The sequence below is a fragment of the Chanodichthys erythropterus genome, chromosome 19, assembly GCF_024489055.1.
Source record: "Chanodichthys erythropterus isolate Z2021 chromosome 19, ASM2448905v1, whole genome shotgun sequence".
NCBI lineage: Eukaryota > Metazoa > Chordata > Actinopteri > Cypriniformes > Xenocyprididae > Chanodichthys > Chanodichthys erythropterus.
In genome coordinates, this window is record NC_090239.1 from 4,532,157 (window position 1) to 4,554,744 (window position 22,588).

The 22,588-nt window shown below is 38.2% G+C and overlaps 1 protein-coding gene across 9 annotated transcripts in view; it reads left to right on the forward strand.

Annotated features, from left to right (window-relative positions):
* ebf3a (EBF transcription factor 3a) overlaps positions 1–22,588 on the forward strand; it is a 105,540-nt gene that overhangs the window by 46,471 nt on the left and 36,481 nt on the right. For 7 of the 9 annotated variants that reach the window (XM_067368766.1, XM_067368770.1, XM_067368763.1 and 4 more), the window contains exons 7-8: positions 17,397–17,478; positions 22,192–22,336. In XM_067368766.1, coding sequence (XP_067224867.1) covers positions 17,397–17,478; positions 22,192–22,336 — 227 coding nt within the window. The remainder of the gene's footprint in view (positions 1–17,396; positions 17,479–22,191; positions 22,337–22,588) is intronic. The other 2 variants (XM_067368765.1, XM_067368769.1) reach the window with 1 other exon arrangement.

A 22,588-nucleotide genomic window follows, 5' to 3' on the forward strand; every position in this document is an offset into this window, starting at 1 on the left:
TTTAACTCAGCCATTAGGTTAAATTGTAAATTAAATGTTTAGCCCTACGGATGGGTTTGTCCATATTTGACCCAAATTTTGTTCACACAATAAACCCAACATTTTTTTGGAGTGTGTGCATATATATATATGCAACCTTAAAGTTCCTTTTTTAAACAAGTTGTTTAATAATTTGTTTTATAGTTGTTCTATAATGAAATTGTTCTATAATGCTTAATTAGAATTTGAATTAATTTTAATTCTACTTCCTTGCATTCAAATCGCTCCCTCAATTGATATTCAGTTCAAATTCAGCTGTTGAATTGGAATTTTAACCCATTCTAAAAAATTTTCGGGATGGTGCACAACCTCACTGCGCACACACACTTATGTTCAGATCTGTTCATATCAGACCTTCTTGTCTGGGCAGTGATAAATAGACCAGGGTTATCATCTCTTACTCTCTCTCTCTTTTTCTCTGCCTCTGTCAGTCTTATGAAATAAGTGTTTTGTGGTGGCACCGAGCAGCCCTGGGTCAGGGTGTACTTGACTGAGAGACGGATGCGTATTAAGATAAATCACTCCGCGGAACAGCTGCAGGGGCCGAAGGTCACACATCAGACTCACCCTGCGCCGACTTCCTGCTTTACCGCTGTCAAAGGCCAAAGTCTGGGCCCCATATATCTGTACCATCACCACATCAGCCAGTCTAGCGCCTCTACATCTATATCCACTCGCTCAAGTGCAGTCTAGATCTACAGTGGGATGCAAAAGTCTGAGTGTACTAGTGAAAATGCTTCCATTTTGCATTTTATTTACAGCATTTTGATGCCATTTTTATTGTGCATTTTTACCCTGTTTCATTATACACTGTAAATTGTTGGTTTAACTTAAAAAAGTAAGTTACCTGGTTGTTTGAACTTAAAAATTTGAGTTAATATAATGAAGGCGATTGGTTTAATCAACAGAAACTCAAAATATTATGTTCTCTAAACCACTCAAATTATTTAAGTTGATTTGACCAGTGAAAAAATGTTGTGATAAATCATGAAAATTACAGTTGCAATTTGAGTGAAATTTTAACAGCATGCATTTTTTTCCTGCTGAAAAAAACACACTTTTTTGTGACTTTCGTTCAGCCCGCCCTGAGAATCACTCGGTCCACCTTAGATCTTAAAGCTAAGACAGGGCCTGGATGACTTTTAGACCCCACTGTAGACCAGTTCTCACGTAAACATTCCCGTCCGCTAAATGTCACCTAGCATTTGGGGAAATATACCTGCGCTCTCATTCATAACACCTGTTTTGTATTTCACTTCCGAAAGCGGCACCATCATCACCCTAATTTCTTTAAGAGGGGATTCACGCTACATTGCACTAAGTGTTTTAGAAAGCATAATTGCCATGCAAATTCCAATCAGCGAGATTTATGATATTTATTTATTTATTTTTAAAGAGGAAATGTTGTTTTCTGTCGAGTTACGCAAGCATTCATGGATTTAGCCGACAGCTGTTTAGCAGCGTATTATTTTCTCGCAGCGAAGGTGGAGAGAAAGTGAGTGAGCGAGAACGAGAAGAAGAAAGACAAATCTTTTCCAAGGCATAAATGCATGACAGAAGACACGTATTGTGTTTACTTGTGAGAAAATGAGGGGAGGCAGGTGAAAAATATGTGTCTGTACTTGTTCAGATTTAAGACCCGCAAATTTGCACCCTATTTCAATTTGCCTGCGTGAGGCAGCAAGTGCAAATAGCTTATTGAGGGTGAGATTAAAGCAGAAACGGAGGAGAGGGGCATAAATCTGACAGGGCTGACTTGTACCGTCATGTAAGCGTAATGACTATCACACTGAATCAACTGCCGGAGCTCGCGGCAGCTTAACACGAGAAAATTTGCCTGATGTGTGTGTGCGCGCGAGCGTGCGCTAAACCCTCGGCAGTAATACAGCCGTACCGTGTGACTAAATTTTATAGTTCATGAAGCATATTAGCGGCGGGCTGTATCCGCGCCCCATTCAAAAGGTGATTTCAATTTCAGATGCTCATTTTTCATGAAGATAAATACGCCACGTGTCGCAATTCCCCTGAAGTAAATATTGCTGCAATAGAAGGGTATTGTGATGCTGGGACGGAGGCAGAGACGCAAGTCTGACATGTTTTTTTTTCTTTTTTTTTCATTTGTATGGTAAGTGGTGGGACTCGTGGCCTATCGGGGAACAAATTGAATGTTTAATCTGTGAGCATGCAGATGGGACCCGTCGTTGTAGTCTGAGACCTGTCTTGGGGTAAATTGAGAGTTCTCCTGAGCTCACAAGAAAAGCTGATGTTGGGTCTGTTGGGGCCGACGTTGAAGCTTTGTGAAATCAATGAACGCTGTGACGTTCGGTGAAGAAAGTGGCCAATTTGAACACATTTCCAGATAACCGCCCAAGCCGGTGTGTGCTAAGTACATGCGAGCGCATTCAGATAGACGCGCTCACTTGGAACGGTCCAATTGTTAAATGAAAAGTTGAGGAGAGACTTCGACAGTCCCCCAGGCGTCGCTACTGTGGCCTTGTAGCATTATTGCATTTCATAGCAGAGCTCTTGTTTATCAAACGTGGGTTTTATTTGCGTGATGCAGCCGTGTCAGCAGTGGAGGGAAGTCAGATAGTCTACGGGTCTGCGCTTTGGTTCGTAGCACACCACCGTACGCTAGATGTGCTCCCTGAGGTCATTAAAAGTGTGAATATCTGCATTACTCTGTGGTGTTTTGCTGAAACTGTTGTTTCTCGGAGGGCGAGTTCACTAATATCCGCCTGGGACAGATACAGGAAGCATTACATCAACAAATCCACACCATAAACACAGCGAAAAATCGCCCAATAATTGGATTTTTTTCTTGTTGTTTTAAAGTTAATAAGTGAAAAGATATTCAATTGTGAAGCCCCAATTGCAAGCTTGTTAGAGTTTTTTATTTATATTTCGTTTGTTTCTCTCAGTGGTGATTTTGACACTTTTCCTTGTGTCTTTCTTCCTTTCATCCCTTCATCTAGGCTGGGGTTGGGAACCGCATGTCAAAAGAGGGCATGTTAATTTTGCCAAAGGTTCTGTTGTATATTAATTTAAGTCGCGAGTGCTGCCGGTAGATGACACCGACAGCATTTTGATTAAGAATTTTATACATGAAGAAATTTTCATTATCGCTTCTCCTTGGTGATTTCGACGGGACGGTTTGGGATCGTGACCCGGCGCCGTGACAGCGGGTTCCAGGATAAACGGCTCTGTATTGAATCCCACCCTGTGCTGGATCCACACTTACAGCAGCAATTAATGGGGCCGTTTCCTCTAGGGAGGGCCCGGCCTTCCCAGGCCTGAGCGTCGCTATTGTACATAGGTAACAAGATTTAGCTTTTTTTTCTTCTTCGCCGGCTCCTCTGATAGATGTGAGGAGTCGTTCTGTGTGATTAGGGTTTCTGATTGACTTCAGATAATCAGGCCAGCAGGGTGTAATGTCTGCAAATAGATCTTAAAATGAGAAGAGAAAGGCAAGGTTTAAATCAACCATGCCCTTTGACCTCAACATGTACGTGGAGTGTTTATAATAACTGTTATTATGCCACCCATCAGGGTTCATCAGAACATTTTGATCTCATGAACAACAGTAGTTTCATATGTAAGAGTCTGGAATAGTGAGAATAGCAGAATATATTATAGTTATTATAATATAGTACTATTTACCACACACTCACATATGTTGGTGCACCTATCATTATGAGGACATTCCATATACTGTAAAAAATCATTTTCATGATTTATCATCACAACTTTTCTTTTGTCAAATCAACTTAGATAATTAACATGGTTCAGATAACATAATATTTCGAGTTTCTATTTATTAAACCAATCTCTTTCATTGTATTAACTAATTTTTTTTTAATTTCAAGGCAACCAGGTAACTTACTTTTTTTTTAAGTTAAACCAACAATATTTTATATACAGTGTATAGGCGTAATGGTTTTTATAATGTACAAACTGTATATTTTATCCCTCTACACAAACCCTGCCCCTAAACCTACCCATCACAGAAAACTTTATGCATTTTTACATTTTTAATAAAAGATGGTTTAGTATGATTTAAGCCATTTTAATTACGAGAACTCAGGAAATGTCCTCATAAACCACATTTACGTTGTAATAACAATGTCATTATACAAATTTGTGTCATAAATCATATAAACAAGCACAAAAACACAAACAGATACATTTCACATAAATATATGCATTCTATTTAACCATGTAGTGATCTTTATTTTTGATAATCACTGGACTTGAATATTTTACAAATGAAATGTACTTCATTTAATAATTCTCTTTGTTTAAAGTTTGATGCATGCACACCAAAACCTAAAATTATTCATAACAAACAAATTATATTGCATCAAAAATAAAACCTAAAAACAGAAGACTACTCGTATATATCAAAGTCACTTTGACAGCATGACCGCATGCAAAGTACACTATAGTAAATAATATAAATGGCATATAAATCGCTTGACACATTTTTACCATTGTACCGCCCAGTTTGGAATCATATTTCCTTTTATCATTCAAAAATGATGTGATCTGTTTGTGTTTCCTGTCCTGTTGAGCTGAAAGCCCCCTAGTGGCACGCGGTGGTTTAGAAACCACCTCTCCCTGTGGCTTGTCATTCTAATACAGCTGAAAGAGCAATGAGATCCTTTAATAACCCTCCAGCTCATCGCCCCCAAACCCCAGCGTGCGTGTGGCGGCCCCTGAAGAGCCGCATCTCCATGTATGCTGACACATTTGTGTACCTGCGACAGGAAAGACAGAGGCCAACGCTGTCGGCTCTTGCCTCAACTACTGCTCTACAAAATCAACCTGACAACTCACTGTTTTCTCCATGGAGAGAAGCGTTTTTCCCCCCACCCTTCTTGTTTTTTTTCTGTTGTAAAGGATGCTTGCATGTCAGTCCTGTAAGCGAGAGCATCCTTATTATTTGCCTATAACCCTGTTTGAAAGCCCATGTGTCCCGCGCAGACAGGCAAAAGCAGTGGTGTCAGTTATCTGGGTAACAGCCATCAGAGGGACAGCAGCTTTGGAATGCATGTCTCCTTCTCCGCTTCCTTTCCTGTCTATATTTCACTCCACTTCAGACCATTTATCCCGCTGTGCTGCGAGCACTTTGTCATTCCCTCTCCCTCCCGTTCACTTTTAATGCATACGAGTTGGATTCTGTCATCTCGCCGCTTTGCTGCAGAACTAGTACTTCATCTGTTGCTGCTTAAAGAGCACTTTATTTGAAGGTGGTGGGTCACATAGAAAAGAAAAATGCACAAGTGATATCTCTTTAATGTCCTGATTATTTCTCCTAGATGGCAGTGAGATTAAATGAAGACTTTTCTCTGAGCTTCAGAAGAGTGTTTTGTATTTTATTAGGAGACACATCTGATGTTAAAATGATCCATAACTGAGAGCTCCATTAAGTTCAATGAGCAATGAACGAGCAACCTAATGAGCAATGAAATTGCATTTGGGTTACCTAGGAGAAAAACCAAAATCTCTTTAATAGATCAATTGTTTTGAAATGCAGAAGATATTTATCCTGAGAAAAACTCAAGCAACAAGTCTCAAACCATGCTCAGATTTGCACTCTGAAAGTTTGAACTCAAACTTTTTTCGATTTTGTTTAATTCTCATGGAAGTCTCAAGGTGAGACAAAACTTATATTTCATGGAGTTCTCAGATATGTTTCATTTAAGTCTCCTGAGCGATGAAAGAACAATACAATGTGAATTTCTGTCACATAGGAAAGAAAATATATTAATATATATATATATATATATATATATATATATATATATTGATTGTTTCTCCTAGACATTAATCAGATCAAATTGAAAGGAAATGCATATTTTATTTATCCCGAGAAACAAATGAATTTCAGAAGACATCTCAGCAATGCCTCAAATTGTGCTTAGGTTTGCACTCAAAAAATTTCAGAATGAACTGAAGCGTTTCATTCCACAATTATTTATTTCTTATGGAATTTCTGGAGAGACAAAGCTGATACTCAGTCTCCTTAGCTATTAAAGAGCAATATCTGAGCATTAAAATGCTATTTTGAGTGTGATTTAAAAAAAAAAAAAAAAAAAAAAAAAAAAAACCCCATGTGTTGTCCTCTGTGTGTGTCCCATCGTCATGAATGTGTGTGTGTGTGTTTGTGAGAGAGTGCTCAGATAAAAAAAAAGCTTTCTCCTGACGTATTTTCCCACCATGCTGAGCTCCTGCTGGAGCGGGCCGCACAGAGGCCTGCTTGTGTCGCGCTGATGTCATAGGCCTGACCTGCCTCTGCTGTACAAAGGCTTTAGGTATCACTGCCTCTGTTCACACAATACCCATTCAAGCAGGTTGCTTTGCTCCTGCAAGCCTAAAGAACAATGTTATTTTTTGTTTCAGCATTATAAAGCTGGACTTTGCAGGAAACTCAACAGACAAAACCTTTATCAGACGATGCTTCGGGTAGGCTGGCAGTATAATCCGCCTCCATTAGCCTTTCAGTGTGTTTCTCTCTCTTTCTCTCTGTCTTTATTTTTTTTTTACCTCTTTTCCATCTTTCTCGCTCACTTGCTCTCTTTCTTGTTGGCAAGAGTCGAAGAGAACATTCACAGGGGTCAAAACAAGACAGAGTTTCTCTGCATTAATAAACAATGTTTTTATAAACAGTGCAGATATTAAAATAGATCTGCATGAAAATCAACTGTATTTGTTTTCTTAATGCACATTTCCACTCTTATTTTGCATGGTTCATAAGTGCAAGTTATTTCTATCAAAATGTGAACTTTCATTTTGGGCTGACATCATAAATCTGCAATTTTCACAATCCAATCAGGTCGTTGAATATCTGTTAAAATAGGTTGTGAATGACGTTCTTCGTTGATTTTAAATGCTGCTTGAATCATCATGTATTTTAAACTGAAAGAACGACATTTCAGATTGCGGATTTACGAGTTTCCCAGTCGGAATCCCTTTTCCTGGGATCTGTCCACAGGCACGGCCGGCAAAACGGTGACAATGTAAACCTCTAATATATTTGCTTATTAGAATTCTCTGGATTTCAGTCAACAATATGAAAGCACCAAGGGCCTCTGGTCCTGCCATGTACAAACACACTCCCAGTGTGTGTGTGTGTGTGTGTACGTGTGTGTCTATGATTCATTCCGGTGCAGTTTTAGTCCTTATAAAATATTCATTTTGGTTGTGCAGGGTTCTGTAATTGCCATCTCTCAGACTGAATAATTTATACCACGCGCAGACTGACAAAGCTACGCCATACGGCCGTAGATGAATCAGGAACAAGGATCCATGCTGCCAGCCGCATTATTGTTTCACAAATATGGCACTCACGTCATTTCTGGACGGCACGGCACCTAATCCAGCTTCTCTTCATTTGTCATTTCATTTCACCCGCTCTGTTGTTTTAGCTCTTGCGTTTGCCCTGCTCTCTCTTAATGACTGACCCCTGGCTCTTGGCATACAGTGCATTGGGTAGCAGTAATGCACCTTTACCCTTTGCATTCTTCCCTGTCTGTCATTGTCTTTTTCATGCATGGTAAACTATAATACCTCACACTCTTGATCACTTTAGAAACATATATTATGCATCAGGAATAAAATGATGCACAATGCTCACAACATCCCCTCCATTCGCTCTTCTCTTTTGAGGATTTCATTGCTCAGAAGTTGCTCTTTTACAGCTCATTAAACTACTGGACAGCTGAGGAAAAAGACCCCATTAATCTCACATATGTAGAGATCTCAACAATGTCTCAAACTGTGCTTAGATTTGCTTATCAAATTGTGTGTTTTATTTCTCCCAAAAGTTTTAGCAAAAACAAAGTTGATGCGTCATTGAAACTCAATTAAGTTGCCAGAGCAATGATAAAGCAACCAGTGAACAATGCAACTTTCCTCTAGCTTGGTAATTAAAGCATTAGTTCACTTCAGAATTTAAATTTCCTTATAATGTATGCACCCCCATGTCATCCAAGATGTCCATGTCTTTCTTTCTTCAGTCGAAAAGAAATTAAGGTTTTTGAGGAAAACATTCCAGGATTTTTCTCCATATATTGGACTTCGATGGGGACCAATGGGTTGAAGGTCCAAATTGCAGTTTCAGTGCAGCTTCAAAGGGCTCTACAGATGAGGAATAAGGCTTTTATCTAGCAAAACAATTGGTCATTTTCTAAAAAAAAAATAAAAAAAAAAAAAAATATATATATATATATATATATATATTATATATATATATATATATATATATATATTATATATATATATATATATATATATATTTATATATATATATATATATTTATATATTTATATTTTACTTTGTAACCACAAATGCTCATCTTGCACTAGCTCTGCGATGCACCACGCATTGCGTAATCACGTTGAAAAGGTCACGCATAATGTGGTACAGCAGCAGGGTGAAAAACTCTCATTTTCTCCTCCAACAAAATCTTCCGACATCAATGTTTTAGCTTTTTTTTTAAAAAAGGCCGTTTGACATTCGCTTTGTAAACACTTGCTCGGTACTGCCGCCTACATAACGCATCACCTTTCCCAACGTGATTATGTAATGCGTGGCGAATCACAGAGCTTTTGTGGTTAAAAAGTATATAATTTTTAATGTTTTTAGAAAATGCCCGATCGTTTCGCTAGATAAGACCCTTATTCTTTGTCTGGAATCTTTGAAGCTGCACTGAAACTGCAGTTTGGACCTTCAACCCAATTGGTCCCCATTGAAGTCCACTATATGGAGAAAAATCCTGGAATGTTTTCCTCAAAAACCTTAATTTCGTTTCAACTGAAGAAAGAAAGACATAAACATCTTGGATGACATGGGGGTGAGTAAATGATCAGGAAATTTGAATTCTGAAGTGAACTAATCCCTTAAGTAAATATGAGCACATTTTGAGTCTGAGTGAGAAAAAGGCCCCGATAATCTCACATGTAGAGTTTAAGAAGATATCTCAACAATGACTCAAACTGTGCTTAGATTTCCCAATCAACTTGTGTCTAATTTTATTTCTCCTATAGAATAATCAAGCTGATACTTAAATGATACTCTACTAAGTTCCCTGAGCAATGAAAGAGCAATCAATGATCAATGAAACATCCTTCTAGGTTGGTAATTTAGTAAATATGAGCACATTATGAGTCTGAGATTCAAAACTGTAGAGGAGAGGAATAAGAGCTTTTGGGGGTCTTTTAAGCAGGAAATTTGCTCTCTATTCAGTCTTATTGCAGTCTAGTAGAAACATTTGAGATATTAATTTCTGATGTTGCTATTATCCTTGAAGTCCTCCAAACTTTTCAGATTGGTGTTATTTTGGTGACAAACCCGCTCTCGTCAGTATTTCAGGCTCTAAAAAGCTAAGCTTCTGCAAAGTGACCTGCACATCCTCCGCTCATGTCCATTATGGAAATCTATTAGCGCCGATCACCCGCCGCCTGTCTGGGGGCCCGTAACAGCACCTCTGCTCTCTCAGCGTCTCTGATTGAGCTACGGCGAGCTGATGGATGACTTGAAAACGCTCTGATGTAACGGCTTGTCCTCTCTCTCTCTGTGTGTGGTTGTTGACATGCAGGAATAATGACATGGACGAAGGGTCCACATGTGCCCGTGTCATTAGGCTGCATTACCTGTGTTAAAACCAATAACTGCCACTCAGAACTGGATCCACATTAATCATTTATAATGTTTTAATACGTTTTTAATCAGCATCACTGAGACCACAGCCTTCAGACATCAGGCAAGCCGTGTACGTGTGTGTGTGTGCGTATGTGTGTGTTCCTTCATGGCCTGATTTGAAATGTGCTTTTTTCACTCTCTCCTTCCTGTTTTTAATTAATAATTAAAATCGGCAAAGATGACAGTTCCTAATTAGGGCTGTCTTGAAAGAATGTGGGAATGTATGAATTTTAGATGGGGAAGGAGAGAGAGAGAGAGTCGAGAAAGGGTAATGAACACACAAGGAGACGTCTGGAGTAGAATAGAGACACAACAAACAAAGAAACAAACAAAATAGTGATCACATATCCATCAGCGAGTGAGGATTAGGTCAGGTAAAGACAACAGCATCCTTGGCCATGTGTGGTCAGTCTGTTAGCCAATCAGAAGCAGGATTGACCCCCCCCCCATCCTTTTCCACCTCCCCCCACCTCCTCGCGGGGAAACTTGAGCCTGCATTCCCAACATCAAAGAGCTGAGCGTGGAGATGGAAAGAGCAAGAGAGGTAAAACATGCATAGCCTACTACCCCTTTTCCACAGAAATGGTGCTGGTTCTCAGGCCGGGGGATTTGTTTCAGAACCGGCCTACATTTCCTACATATTCAAGAGCAGAGCAATGACGTAATTGACTATACTACAGTACCCACTGGCATTTTTTATTTTTTTTATTTATGTGTCTTATGAGTTTTAGAACATGTTTTATCCAGTATGTTTGTTTTAAGATTCACTGCCTTAATCACAAGCAGCTTGTAGTTTAAATATTTTAATATTTAATGAACAAAATTCATAGAAATCATTTCACATATGTGATTTTTAAATATTTAATTTCATTAATAATACTAATAATAAAAAAGAAAAAAGAAAAAAAAAAATATATATATATATATATATATATATATATATATATATATATATATATATATATATATATATATATATATATATATATATATATATAATATTATAATTTATCATTAATTAAAAAAATAGCTATAGCTATAGCTAAAAACAGCTGCAGGGACATTTTGTTTTTTTTATAATGTGAAAAATCTAGTTTTATATTTTTTATATTTAATAAATACAGTTCATATATCAATAATTTCATATGTGATTTTTAAATATTAAATTTTATTATTCATAATTAGAATTGATCATTAATTAAAAAAAAATAGCTATATCTAAAAAAACAGCTCCAGGGACTTTTTTTAATAATGTCGATTTTTATACTTTATTTAATTAAAATTCATATAACAATCATTTCATATGTGATATTTTTCAATTTCATTTTTAAATATTTGTATTTACTATAAAAACAATTATATTAATCATATTGAATTATTAAATAATAAAAAAAAAAAACATCTGTAGCTAAATAAATAAATAAATGCAGTCTACTTTTTTCTTTTTTTTTTTTTTTTTTTTTTTGATGTGACTAACCTATTTGATGTGCATTTTATCTCACATAACGCCCAGTCATGGAAAAGAGGCCTGATTTGCAACAGGGAACCTCCACAAGATCCTTCAGCACACCTAAACCAAAAAAAGTGAAAGAAGGGGGGAAAAGAGAGGGAATGGTAAAGGAGAGTGGATGGAGGAGGGTGACAGAGAGAGAGAGAGAGTGTGTTTAATGAGGCCCCAGTCTAAGACAAAATGCTGTGATTGACAGAAGCAGTGATCTGTTGGGGAAATAATGTCAGAGGCATGTTACACATTAGGAAAAACTATGGAGGAGAGGACGAATAGAGAGAGCGAGATAGAAAGGAGGAGAGAATGTGCACACCAGTCTGGGTCTGGTACAGCAGTCTGCCTGAGGGAGAAAACACACACACACACACACACACACGACAGGAACACATGTCTAAAACACTTCTGGCATAAATATGTTTAGGCAGATGCTCAGATATGTTCAAACATACAAAATTATGTATTTCTTCGACAATTTCACATGTTCGGGTCACTTCCTTCGTGGTCAGACTGTTAAGGAACTGCAGTTATTGGTGCTCGCATCAAGTTATATTTTTACATTCATTGAATCTGTTTCAATAGTGCTTGTCTGTGGTCTTCAAGTCTCTATGATATTTTGGGCTCCTCAGGTTCCTCCTCAAGTGTAAGTCTGTAGTATTTTTATGCCCGTTTTATTGTCTGACGAGTGTAATGTTTACGTCTGATTGCTTAGAAAAGAAATAGCTCAGAACAAATGGTGTAGACGAGTTACTCACCAAAGTTCAATACTTGGTATTATGGGTTTTGAAAAGCATCTCTCTGTCAAATGAGATGCAAGTGCACCCAAGAACCAATCAGATGCAGTCAGACCTGTCAGCCAATCAAAAGCCAGAGCTGACACAGGGAGCTTGTGCATTTTGGAAATGTGATCTGTATTGACCTGTGTACCGTCTCAGCTTCTGGACCTGAAATCAGCAGAATGTACTCGTGTAAGTGTGTGTGTGTGTGTGTGTCTGTGTTCTGTATTGTCTGGCTGGCTGGGGTCTGATCAGCTAAAGTTGCTTGGTGATCAATACTCAGCAGAGTCACACAGCTGTGCCCTAACCATTAACGCCTGAGCAGCAATTAGTGTCCACACTGACCGCTCACACACACACACACACACACACACACTCCCATCTGCCATTGTATTTCTTTACCTCTCTTTACATCCCCTCATCTGTCTTGGGACGACAGGAAGAAAAGCAGTTGCAGGTTTTCCCCCCTCTTTTGTCTTAATACAACAACATTAGACAACAGAACAAACACAATACAATCATTTATGGAGCTGCCAAATATTGACACTTAGGAAACCTCATAAATGATTGTATTGTGTTTGTTTGATGATATTAAGGCTTGCTAGATTTCACTTTTGTCCCATGCGAAAGAATTTAGATCTCTTTTGTATCTCAGACGTTTCTCCTAGACCGCAATGAGGTTAAATGAAGAGCAAACTGAGATTTCTCAAATGTTTCTCCACTGAAAAGACTGCAAAGTCTGCAATCAAAAGTCAAAAAATTCCAAAATGTCAGCTTTTTCTTATTAAATTCTCTGTTTACCAAATGATCAGAGTTATGCCATACAAATATTTTTTAAACACTTTCAAAGTTGTAAATAAAACAAAGATTATTAGTGTTTTACAAAAATAAAGCATCGTTTTTCTACTTCAAAATTCCATGTTTAGTTCAATGTTGCTTGCTGAAATTTACTAGCAACTAGCAATATTAGCAATTAATTTTAGGAGACACTTCGGAGACAAAATTGATACTTAACATCGGAGCTATGAAAGAGCTGTAATATTTTCCTCTGATTTTTAAATTGATAAAAAAGTCGCAGTTAACCTGCCACTGCTTTTATCGCTGCAAAAAACACACTGAATGTGAGAGATCAAGATGACGGCGGCTCGGAAAGAGTAACCTTACCGGCAATTATGACGGGGGGTTATGGGACAGAAGCATCGCCCCCTGCATTTATTTGTTTTTGCGTCTTTTGTGCTGAATGAAGTGGGATTAGTGTGAAGGAGAGACCGGGAGGGGGGCTTCTCCTTTGAATGAGGGCAGGAAAACGATCCAATGATGGTTTGGGTTAAGATAAGAGCTAAGGGCTGTTATTGAGCTGATGTGCTTGAAACGTACCCCTTTTTTCCTCTCAATTACCTCAGCCTGTGAAGCCAAAGTCCTTTCAAACGACAAGCCCCCCGTCTTCTCTCTCTCTCTCTCATGCGCCACCATCATAAGGATTCGGCCCCTCTGGTCAGAAAGAGCGGTGAAGGACAGGTTGTATTAATTACTCCGCGCCGGCCGGCCAGATCATTTTATCACAGATTTGTCGACAAGTTGCAGTGGAAGCTAGAAGTCGAACGCCTCCGGTGAAGAACAAAAGCGAGGGAAGAAGGTCTCTGATGTGAAATTAAACACGTCTGCTTTGCTTTTTTTCTCTCTGACAAACCAAATTCGTGTCTTGTGTAATTGATAACTGCCTCGGCCAATTATTTTGCGCGTTACAATACACAGAGGCCCCCTTTCGCTGCTACAGCTCTTCCATAATTAGCTATGCTAATATCCCTTTATTGGCCTTAATATTGCTCAACATCTCCATGGCATCCATAGGCCACCAGAGTCCTGTGTCCTGTCACAAATGCTGATTATTGAGAAGGATAGCTTTAATCAAACATAATTGCAGTTAATTTTTTTCTTCCCTTCCTTGCTCTCCGTTGCCAGCATCTAATGCTGCGTTCTCCTTGATATTCCATTAAATGACTATTTAACTGCCTTCTTTATTTCCGACAGTCGCGAACATCACCGCAAAGTTCTGGAGCCATTTAGAGAGAGCAAAAGGGAGAGAGAACCGTGTGGCCGTAATTGCTTGCCTTTTCACAAAGGACTAATTTACTCAATCCCCACGCAGAAGTGAAACGGCTCTAATTCAGATGAAATTACGCTGCTGTTGTGGACAGCAGCTGAATATCATTGTGTTCAGAAAGCTGTGGAAATTCACTTAATCAAACTTGGAGGTAAACAGACCCCGAGCGAACATGCACAGCTACTGAGCGGGGTCTTAATGAGAGACTGTGTGTTTTTAGCCTGTTGGTGATAATATCCTGCCATTTCATTTATAATTCATTAAATGATTTTCTTTGACAATAATATTACAATAGAATAACAGGAAATTGTTGGAGATCTTGTGCTGGACTCAAACCTGCATGGCTTATATTAGCACCACAGCTGAACACGTATAGAGCATATTTTTATTATCTTAGTATTTTAAACTTTTTTTTACAGAACAAATCAAAAACATCCCCACAATAATGAATTACTTGAGCAAAAGGCAAAATTGTGTTAGATAATAAGGCTTGTCATAAAATTTTGTTAGATTTGTGCATAACAATAATAGTAAACAATGATATATATAATACTATTTTTTTTTACTACAGCTCCAACATTATAAGGGTCCTTGAAACGCCTTCCAGGTTTTATAGTTTTCATGTTTTTGCTGTATCTATTGAAATTGATGCAGTCCATCTCACTTTCAAACCTCTGAATGGGTGCTTTGCAATAATCTTTGAGTTAGCACAAGTGTGTCCACCTGTGTACATGTGTGCGAAGCCATTTGTTTGAGGCTATAGAGTAGGAAAAAACAAGTGAGAGAGAGCGAGAGAGAGAGGTAAATAAAGGCTATATTTCAGGCTTGATTTACTCCGATACCTGCTGTGAAACATTACAGCTCTATAGGGAAATAAAGACAGGGGCCGCGAATTACAGCTCGTAATACTCATTCTGATAATGGCCTGTCCAACAACTACCATACACACACTGTACACAATTAAAGCTAATGCTCTAATGACAGCAGACGCATTTTTGGCCTCTTCTGGCCGTTATGACTGCCATCTTTCTTTATGTTCACCCCAGCGATGCTGAAATTCACTTTTTATTGACGCCAGTCACTAAAAATTTTCTGAAAGTACCAAGGCCACCTTCGGGGCCCTTGCCTCGCCTTTCTCCTACTTTTCCTCAATCTGTCTCAATCCTAAACATTCCCTCTCTGTCGGGAGGAAAGGGTGACTGTATATAAATGAGAATTGGAAGTGGAGGGTGTTCAGGGTTGCAGATGTCATTTCACACAGTGATATATTGCTTGGCTCGTGGTCCCATCGGAGAGTCCGAATGAGAGACTTCATCCTGCATACACACACTGTTTACCTAGTGAAATACATGTGTTAACTCAACACTGAACACAATCTGCAATGCATGACATCGTAGCATGCACGAAAGCCAGAGAACGAGGGACCTTTAAGATGTATGTCCGGCCTCTCAAGGGTTGGAGGGCTGAGGTAAATATTGGTGGACATGGACATCCATATACAAAGACAAATTTCCCACTTGCTGGATATTTCTGGAGAAACCACAGTCCCTATTTTTACGATAAGTTAGTACATTCCAATAGGTCAGACAAAATCCATCTATCTATCTATCTATCTATCTATCTATCTATCTATCTATCTATCTATCTATCTATCTATCTATCTATCTATCTATCTATCTATCTATCTATCTATCTATCTATCTATCTATCTATCTATCTATCTATCTATCTATCTATCTATCTATCATCCATGCATCTATCCATTCATTATTATATCTATCCATCCATCCATCCATCCATCCATCCATCCATCCATCCATCATCCATTCATCATTATATTGTTCTATCATCCATCCATTGTTATATCCATCTATCCATCATCCATCATTATATCCATCCATCCATCCATCCATCCATCCATCCATCCATCCATCCATCATTATATTGTTCTATCATCCATCTATCTATCTATCTATCTATCTATCTATCTATCTATCTATCTATCTATCTATCTATCTATCTATCTATCTATCTATCTATCTATCTATCATTATATTCATCCATCCATCCATCCATCCATCCATCCATCCATCCATCCATCCATCCATCCACTGTTATATCATCCATCCATGCATCTATCCATTCATTATATCCATCCATCCATCCATCCATCCATCCATCCATCCATCCATCCATCCATCCATCCATCCATCCATCCATCCATCCATCGTTATATTGTTCTATCTATCATCCATCCATTATTATATCATTCCATCCATCCATCCATCCATCCATCCATCCATCCATCCATCCATCCATCCATCCATCCATCCATCCATCCATCCATCCATCCATCCATCCATCCATCCATCCATCCATCCATCCATCGCAATTCCTCCATTAATTTTTCCTCTACAAGTGGTTTTCCTCTTAAACGAATCACTTCCTGTGATACGAGAAGTGTGGCACCAGCTGTACAAGTCTTCAACTTCCTCTTCCCTTAAGCCCCTCTTATCCGTCTTCCTTCTCAACACCTCTCTTGAAGGACTCTTGAAGGGTCTCTTTACCTCTTAAAAACACCAGGTTTTAGTTCTTGAGGTGTGGTGTGCGAGGGCCCGTCCGATGGGACCTTCTTTGACTCTCGCTCACACATGACATTTGCCGAACAGATTATGCAGTTAGTAATTTGTGCAATAATTACTGGGTTGCGTTGTCCCGGTGACGGGGTGTGTCTAATTTTCTAACAGGACTGTAAGTTTGCGGGCCGCTCTCACCTCGTTAGGTCTCCTACCCCGTTCGCCGGTCCTCGTCTGTGATGAGCAGGGCTCAGGTGTGCTGGTTTACCTCCCCATTGAGCACGTTAAGCCTTAATTACAGGGTAGAGCAGGGGAGGAAAGAGGGGGGCGGAATATTAACTGACTTCCTGTCAGTGACGGGCAGATGGGTTCTGTGGGGAACTGTGGGATTTGGATGCGTCAGCCACACGGACAGACTGAAAAACAGATAAACAGAGAGACAGGGAGGTCGTGGGAGGGTGAGGAACAAAACACTAATGATCATTACTCTGAGGGGAATTATCTAGAAACAAGGTGAATCCAGCTGTCGGTTTGATCGCGCTTTTGTGCCAGTCGTGTTGTGTTTGGACGTCCTGGACTCACTCTGCTATGAAGTCTACGGTTGTATTTTGTGCTATCGATTTGTTCTGTGCAGGTTTTCTGCTGGATTGATTGTCTAACGTGGAGTTTTCCCTCTCTTTGTCTTCTCTTGCAGGTTCTTTTTGAAATTCTTCCTCAAGTGTAATCAGAACTGCCTGAAGAATGCAGGAAACCCACGAGACATGCGCAGATTCCAGGTAATGTTTTCTTTTTTTCCCCTCAAACACATTCTAATGTGAAAAACAGGCCACTCGCTGGGGTAGCTGTATGGTGTATTACTTTGTGGATATATTTAAACGGGCTGCCTTGACCTGGTCGAAGGCCAGAGCCGTCTCCTCCAGAGATGCTTCGATTCTGCAATTCTGCTCAAGCACATTCCAAACACACACAAAAATAAACCCTCAGGATCTGTCATTCTATTTATTCTTTTCTATCTATCTATCTATATATATATATATATATATATATATACACTCCACAAATGTATATACATGCACCACTTTCATTCATTTATATCTAGGTGGTACCATCCAATCACAGATATTATTAGATACAGTACATAGAAAGGCCGCAGCCTTGGACTTCATTACTTGTGTGTGTGTGTCTGTGTGTGTGACAGCTCCGCTTAACCCAGTGCTGCGAGGATGTGTGTTTATATACTTGTGGTTATATAGATGTATTGTCGAGCAAGCAGCAGTGGTGCAGCCGCTTGCACAACTTTCATTTTTCATGCTTTGGAACGTCAAGTGTCTTCACTGATATTGATCCATGCGTCCAGAGCAGAAGGTCAGAGCCGGCGTGAGAGGAAGTGTCCTTTCTGTCTGCACGGCGAGTAAAAGAAACATCCGTCACTGTGGATGTGCCTCCCCACAATAAAGTCACTGGACCACTCTTTCTCTCGCTGTAACAGCATGTCTGGGTTTTCAACCTATTTACACTTCCTCTGCCTCAGCACCTGGTGGAGGTGTGTGTGTGTGTGTGTGTGTGTGTGTGTGTGTGTGTGGAGCCATACTAATGCTGCTCTATCCTCAAAGAGCACTCGTTTCTGTTCATTCATCATTCTCTCTTCTCTTGCCAGTGGAATCTGTTCATTTCTTATATCTCATATAAGAAATGATATCTCTCATATCTCAAATTTTCCTTTAAGGAAACATCACCCTTCACAACCAAAACATTCCCTTCTACAATTCACATTCTGGTGTTTATATTCTAAATAATTTAAACAGCCCTGTGGGGAGAGCTTATGACAGCATTCCTTAAAAAAACTCATAATCAACAGACAATTCCAACCAAAAGCAGCCTGTGACCCAAAACCGTGATGCCTGTCAGTCTGTGAGTGGAGTCCATTAGCAAGACACCTCTCCTCCAGCGCTAACCCTTAAACTCTGTTCTGCTAAGCTAAATGCCACCTCCAGAATAAATTTCACTCATGTTCCTTTCTCCATGATCTCATGGCAAGGTCATGCTTTTGGGGTCCCTGTCTTCCCCCATTTGCCATTCCATTTTCCTTCTTTTTTTCCTGCCTTTTCCTCTCTTATTTCTCTATTTTCACTGTCTTGCACTCAGCTAAGAGAGTAGGATATCATCTAGAGGCTTATTCAAACCATATATATATATATATATATATATATATATATATATATATATATATATATATATATATATATATATATATATATATATATATATATATATATAGACACATACATACATACATACATATACATTGTTTGAATAGGCATATATATACATACATGGTGTGAATAGGCCTCTAGATGATTTTTTTTTTGGCAGGACAGACATCTAGAATTATATTTTAATGTGAAAAAAAGGAATCCGAAACTAATTTGAAGTATCTTACAGATATTAATCCATCAGTTTTTGGTTCATTTCATTTTTAATGTATTAGATTCTCTCTCTCTCTCTCTCTCTTTTTTTTTTTTAATTGTAAAAAAAAAAAAATATATATATATATATATATAAAAATATATATATATTAATATAATATAATGAATATAATAATATATATATTATTTTTTATTGTTTAATTATATTCATTGTATTTATTTTAAATGTATATTATTATTTTATTCATTATTCAATTTCTAAAAATATATTTATTAATTTAATTTAATTTTTTTATTCAGATTTGTTTTATTTGTTGTAAAATTAAAAACAATGCAAACAGTATCCATTGATATTTATTAATTCCAAAAGTATTTTTATTAAATATTTTTATCACACATTTATAATTATTATTTTATTTATTATTAATTTTTAATTTTTTAATTTATTTTATTTTTTATGGGCAATTTTATTAATTGATTTATGCTTAATAATTCATTTCAGTATCCAAACATTTTCTCTAAGAGAGAAGATCAATTTTGCATTGCAAAAAAAAATATATATATACATATATATATATATATATATATATTTGTGAATATTGTGAGGCATCTTATTTCTTGTGAACAGGCATCAAGAGTCATCCTCATTGTGACTCTTGACTGTGAACGTGACAGAGGGAATATTCCAGATTGTAACTGCTCCACTTCCACCTCAGACCCCCCACAACACCGCAGCCCACCCCTCCAACCCCTTTCCTCATTCAGATGCTAAACGCCCTTTATACTCTCAATGCAACTGTATGGACAGCCCTCTTTAGTAAACAGATCAACAAAAACAAAGAAAACCCCCTCATCTGCTACCAGAGGGGCTCTTCTCAAATTCTCTTTTTTTTTCTTTTGAGGGTCTGACACCCTTCTCCATCACGGCCCTTACTCAAGCTGTGACTAATAAGATAAAACAGCTAATCAATAAATCTATAGATCAATGTAATAGGGTGAGCTAGCGATCTGTGGGCCATTTGAGTGGCTGCTAATGGATGATGGAGCAGATGAGAGACTCTCCACTTCTTTCTGTTCACCTTAAGTGGCAGATTAAACACTAATTGTAGCTTTTTGTTAAAAAAAAAAAAGAAAAAAAAAGCCAGAGTGCTTCAAAATGGAGGCCTCTCTTTGATTGACAAGGGCTTGGCTAGTTGTTCCGCGACAAGCCTCTCGTCCTTTATCTAACACGCGCACTCTTGTAACCGCCCAAGTGTCTCCTTTAAATAGGAAAAAAGAAGCTCTCCTTCTTACAAAGGTTAATTATATTCTTCGAATGAGAAATTAAATGCGCTTTATATAGAGTCGATTCCTGCACGGCGGTTCATTTGGAGAAAGAAATACGAGACCTATTGCAACCGAGGACTAGAGTAAGACAATGTTAAACATTTTTAACCTTCATTAAGCGAATATGATTTCGCTTTTGACACCCAGAATTAATGTACTCCATTTTTGGAGAAGGACAAAACGTTTTATAATGGGTCGAGAAATTTCAAGACCCATTTGGAAACGTGGAAGTGCGTTATTATGAATATTTTAAGTGAACGTGTTTATTTTGTAACTTTCTAAGCAGAATTGATCCACAGCTAACGGTAGCTTGTGCGGATTCAGGCTGGGTCATTAACAGTCAGACAGCGTTCCAGCTTACACGAAGCATATTGAACCGCGCAAGTCATCTTTAGTTGCTTAAGGTGTGAAAACAGACTCTTTTTTCGGATCGTAGCGATATAACTTATTGTTTTAATAATGTTAAGCCCACAGGGAGTTGTTCCACCAAACCCAGTAAGACTGCAAAAACGAGCAACTTTTCCCTTGTTTCGCTCCCTCCTGCTTGGCTTGGAAAATAAACAATGGGCACAGGTTCAAGCTCCAGCGCTTAGCGAGGCAAATGTGTTTGCAGTTATTGTTTCGAAGGTGTGGAGTGGTCGCACGGTTGTCAGCATTCAAAATAAAGCCTCACTGGTATGGAGGAGAGAAGTCAAACAAACAAAGCCGTGAACATGGTGTGTGTGGCGCGTGTGAGTCCGTGTCCAAAGGACCCTACTGATCAGAGGCACGCCGGGTTCATCCGCTAACTGTACTGAGACCTGCTCTCATGTTGAGTCGACACCACAGGCCAAAAAGGCTTTTTGTGTTCATTTTCTCGCAAATAAGACCCACAACAAAGAACAAGCTGAAAAAAAGAGCAGCGGTTTCTGATAAAGACCCCGCAGAAACCCTCAGAAGTGTCCTCCTTGTTTCTCTGGCCTTTAAGTGCTCAAAAAGGCCTCTGGTCAAAAACAGGCCTGATATTTTTTGGATGCCAAATGATTCATTTTGTTGAATGAAGTCGATTCTAAGTTTAAGTAGAGTCTGTTTATAATTGAGTTCATATTTTTGGCAAGAAATGTGAAATAATGGATTTCTACAAACTTTATCATACCGAACTTAAACTATCTATCTATCTATCTATCTATCTATCTATCTATCTATCTATCTATCTATCTATCTATCTATCTATCTATCTATCTATCTATCTATCTATCTATCTATCTATCTATCTATCTATCTATCTATCTATCTATCATCTATCTATCTATCTATCTATCTATCTATCTATCTATCTATCTATCTATCTATCTATCTATCTATCATCTATCTATCTATCTATCTATCTATCTATCTATCTATCTATCTATCTATCTATCTATCTATCTATCTATCTATCTGGTCGGTTGGTTGATTGATTGATTGATTGATTGATTGATTGTTGAAGGCTTTTCACAAAATACTAAGTTTAAGCATGGAATATAACAATGTTATTATTTTATTATTTGGAACAATGTTATAGTTTATAATATTTAATATATTCAATATTATTTGGATGGCAAATAATTCATTTAATTTTGAAGGCCTATTCATACCAAGACAGTATTTTTCAAAAAAAAAAAAAAAAAAAGCAATACATTTCTATTGACTTCTTCACACAGGGCCCAACGTAGAGAATGAACATGCCTTCAAACAATCTTTACGTTTTTTTCACAGGTCGTTGTATCGACAACGGTTAATGTGGACGGTCATGTGTTGGCCGTTTCGGACAACATGTTCGTCCACAACAACTCAAAACACGGCAGAAGAGCCCGCCGCCTAGACCCCTCAGAAGGTACGGCCACTCCTTATCTGGAGAATGGTAGGCACATTTCCCATAACACTATTATTTGCAGAGCTTCTTTCACTTTCTCCCTCCGTTTTCCTGCCTTTCCCTTTTCCCTTTTGTCATTTTTAGCTCACATTCTTTTAGTCATTCACATCGCCTCTTCTCGCTCATCCACCAAACATGGTAGTGAAACTTTAGAGGAAACATGGCTAGTTTATCTTTTAGAGAATATTCATGCTTTCTCTGTTTACTGAGTAGCATTTTCAGAACTTTTTAGTTTTAGTC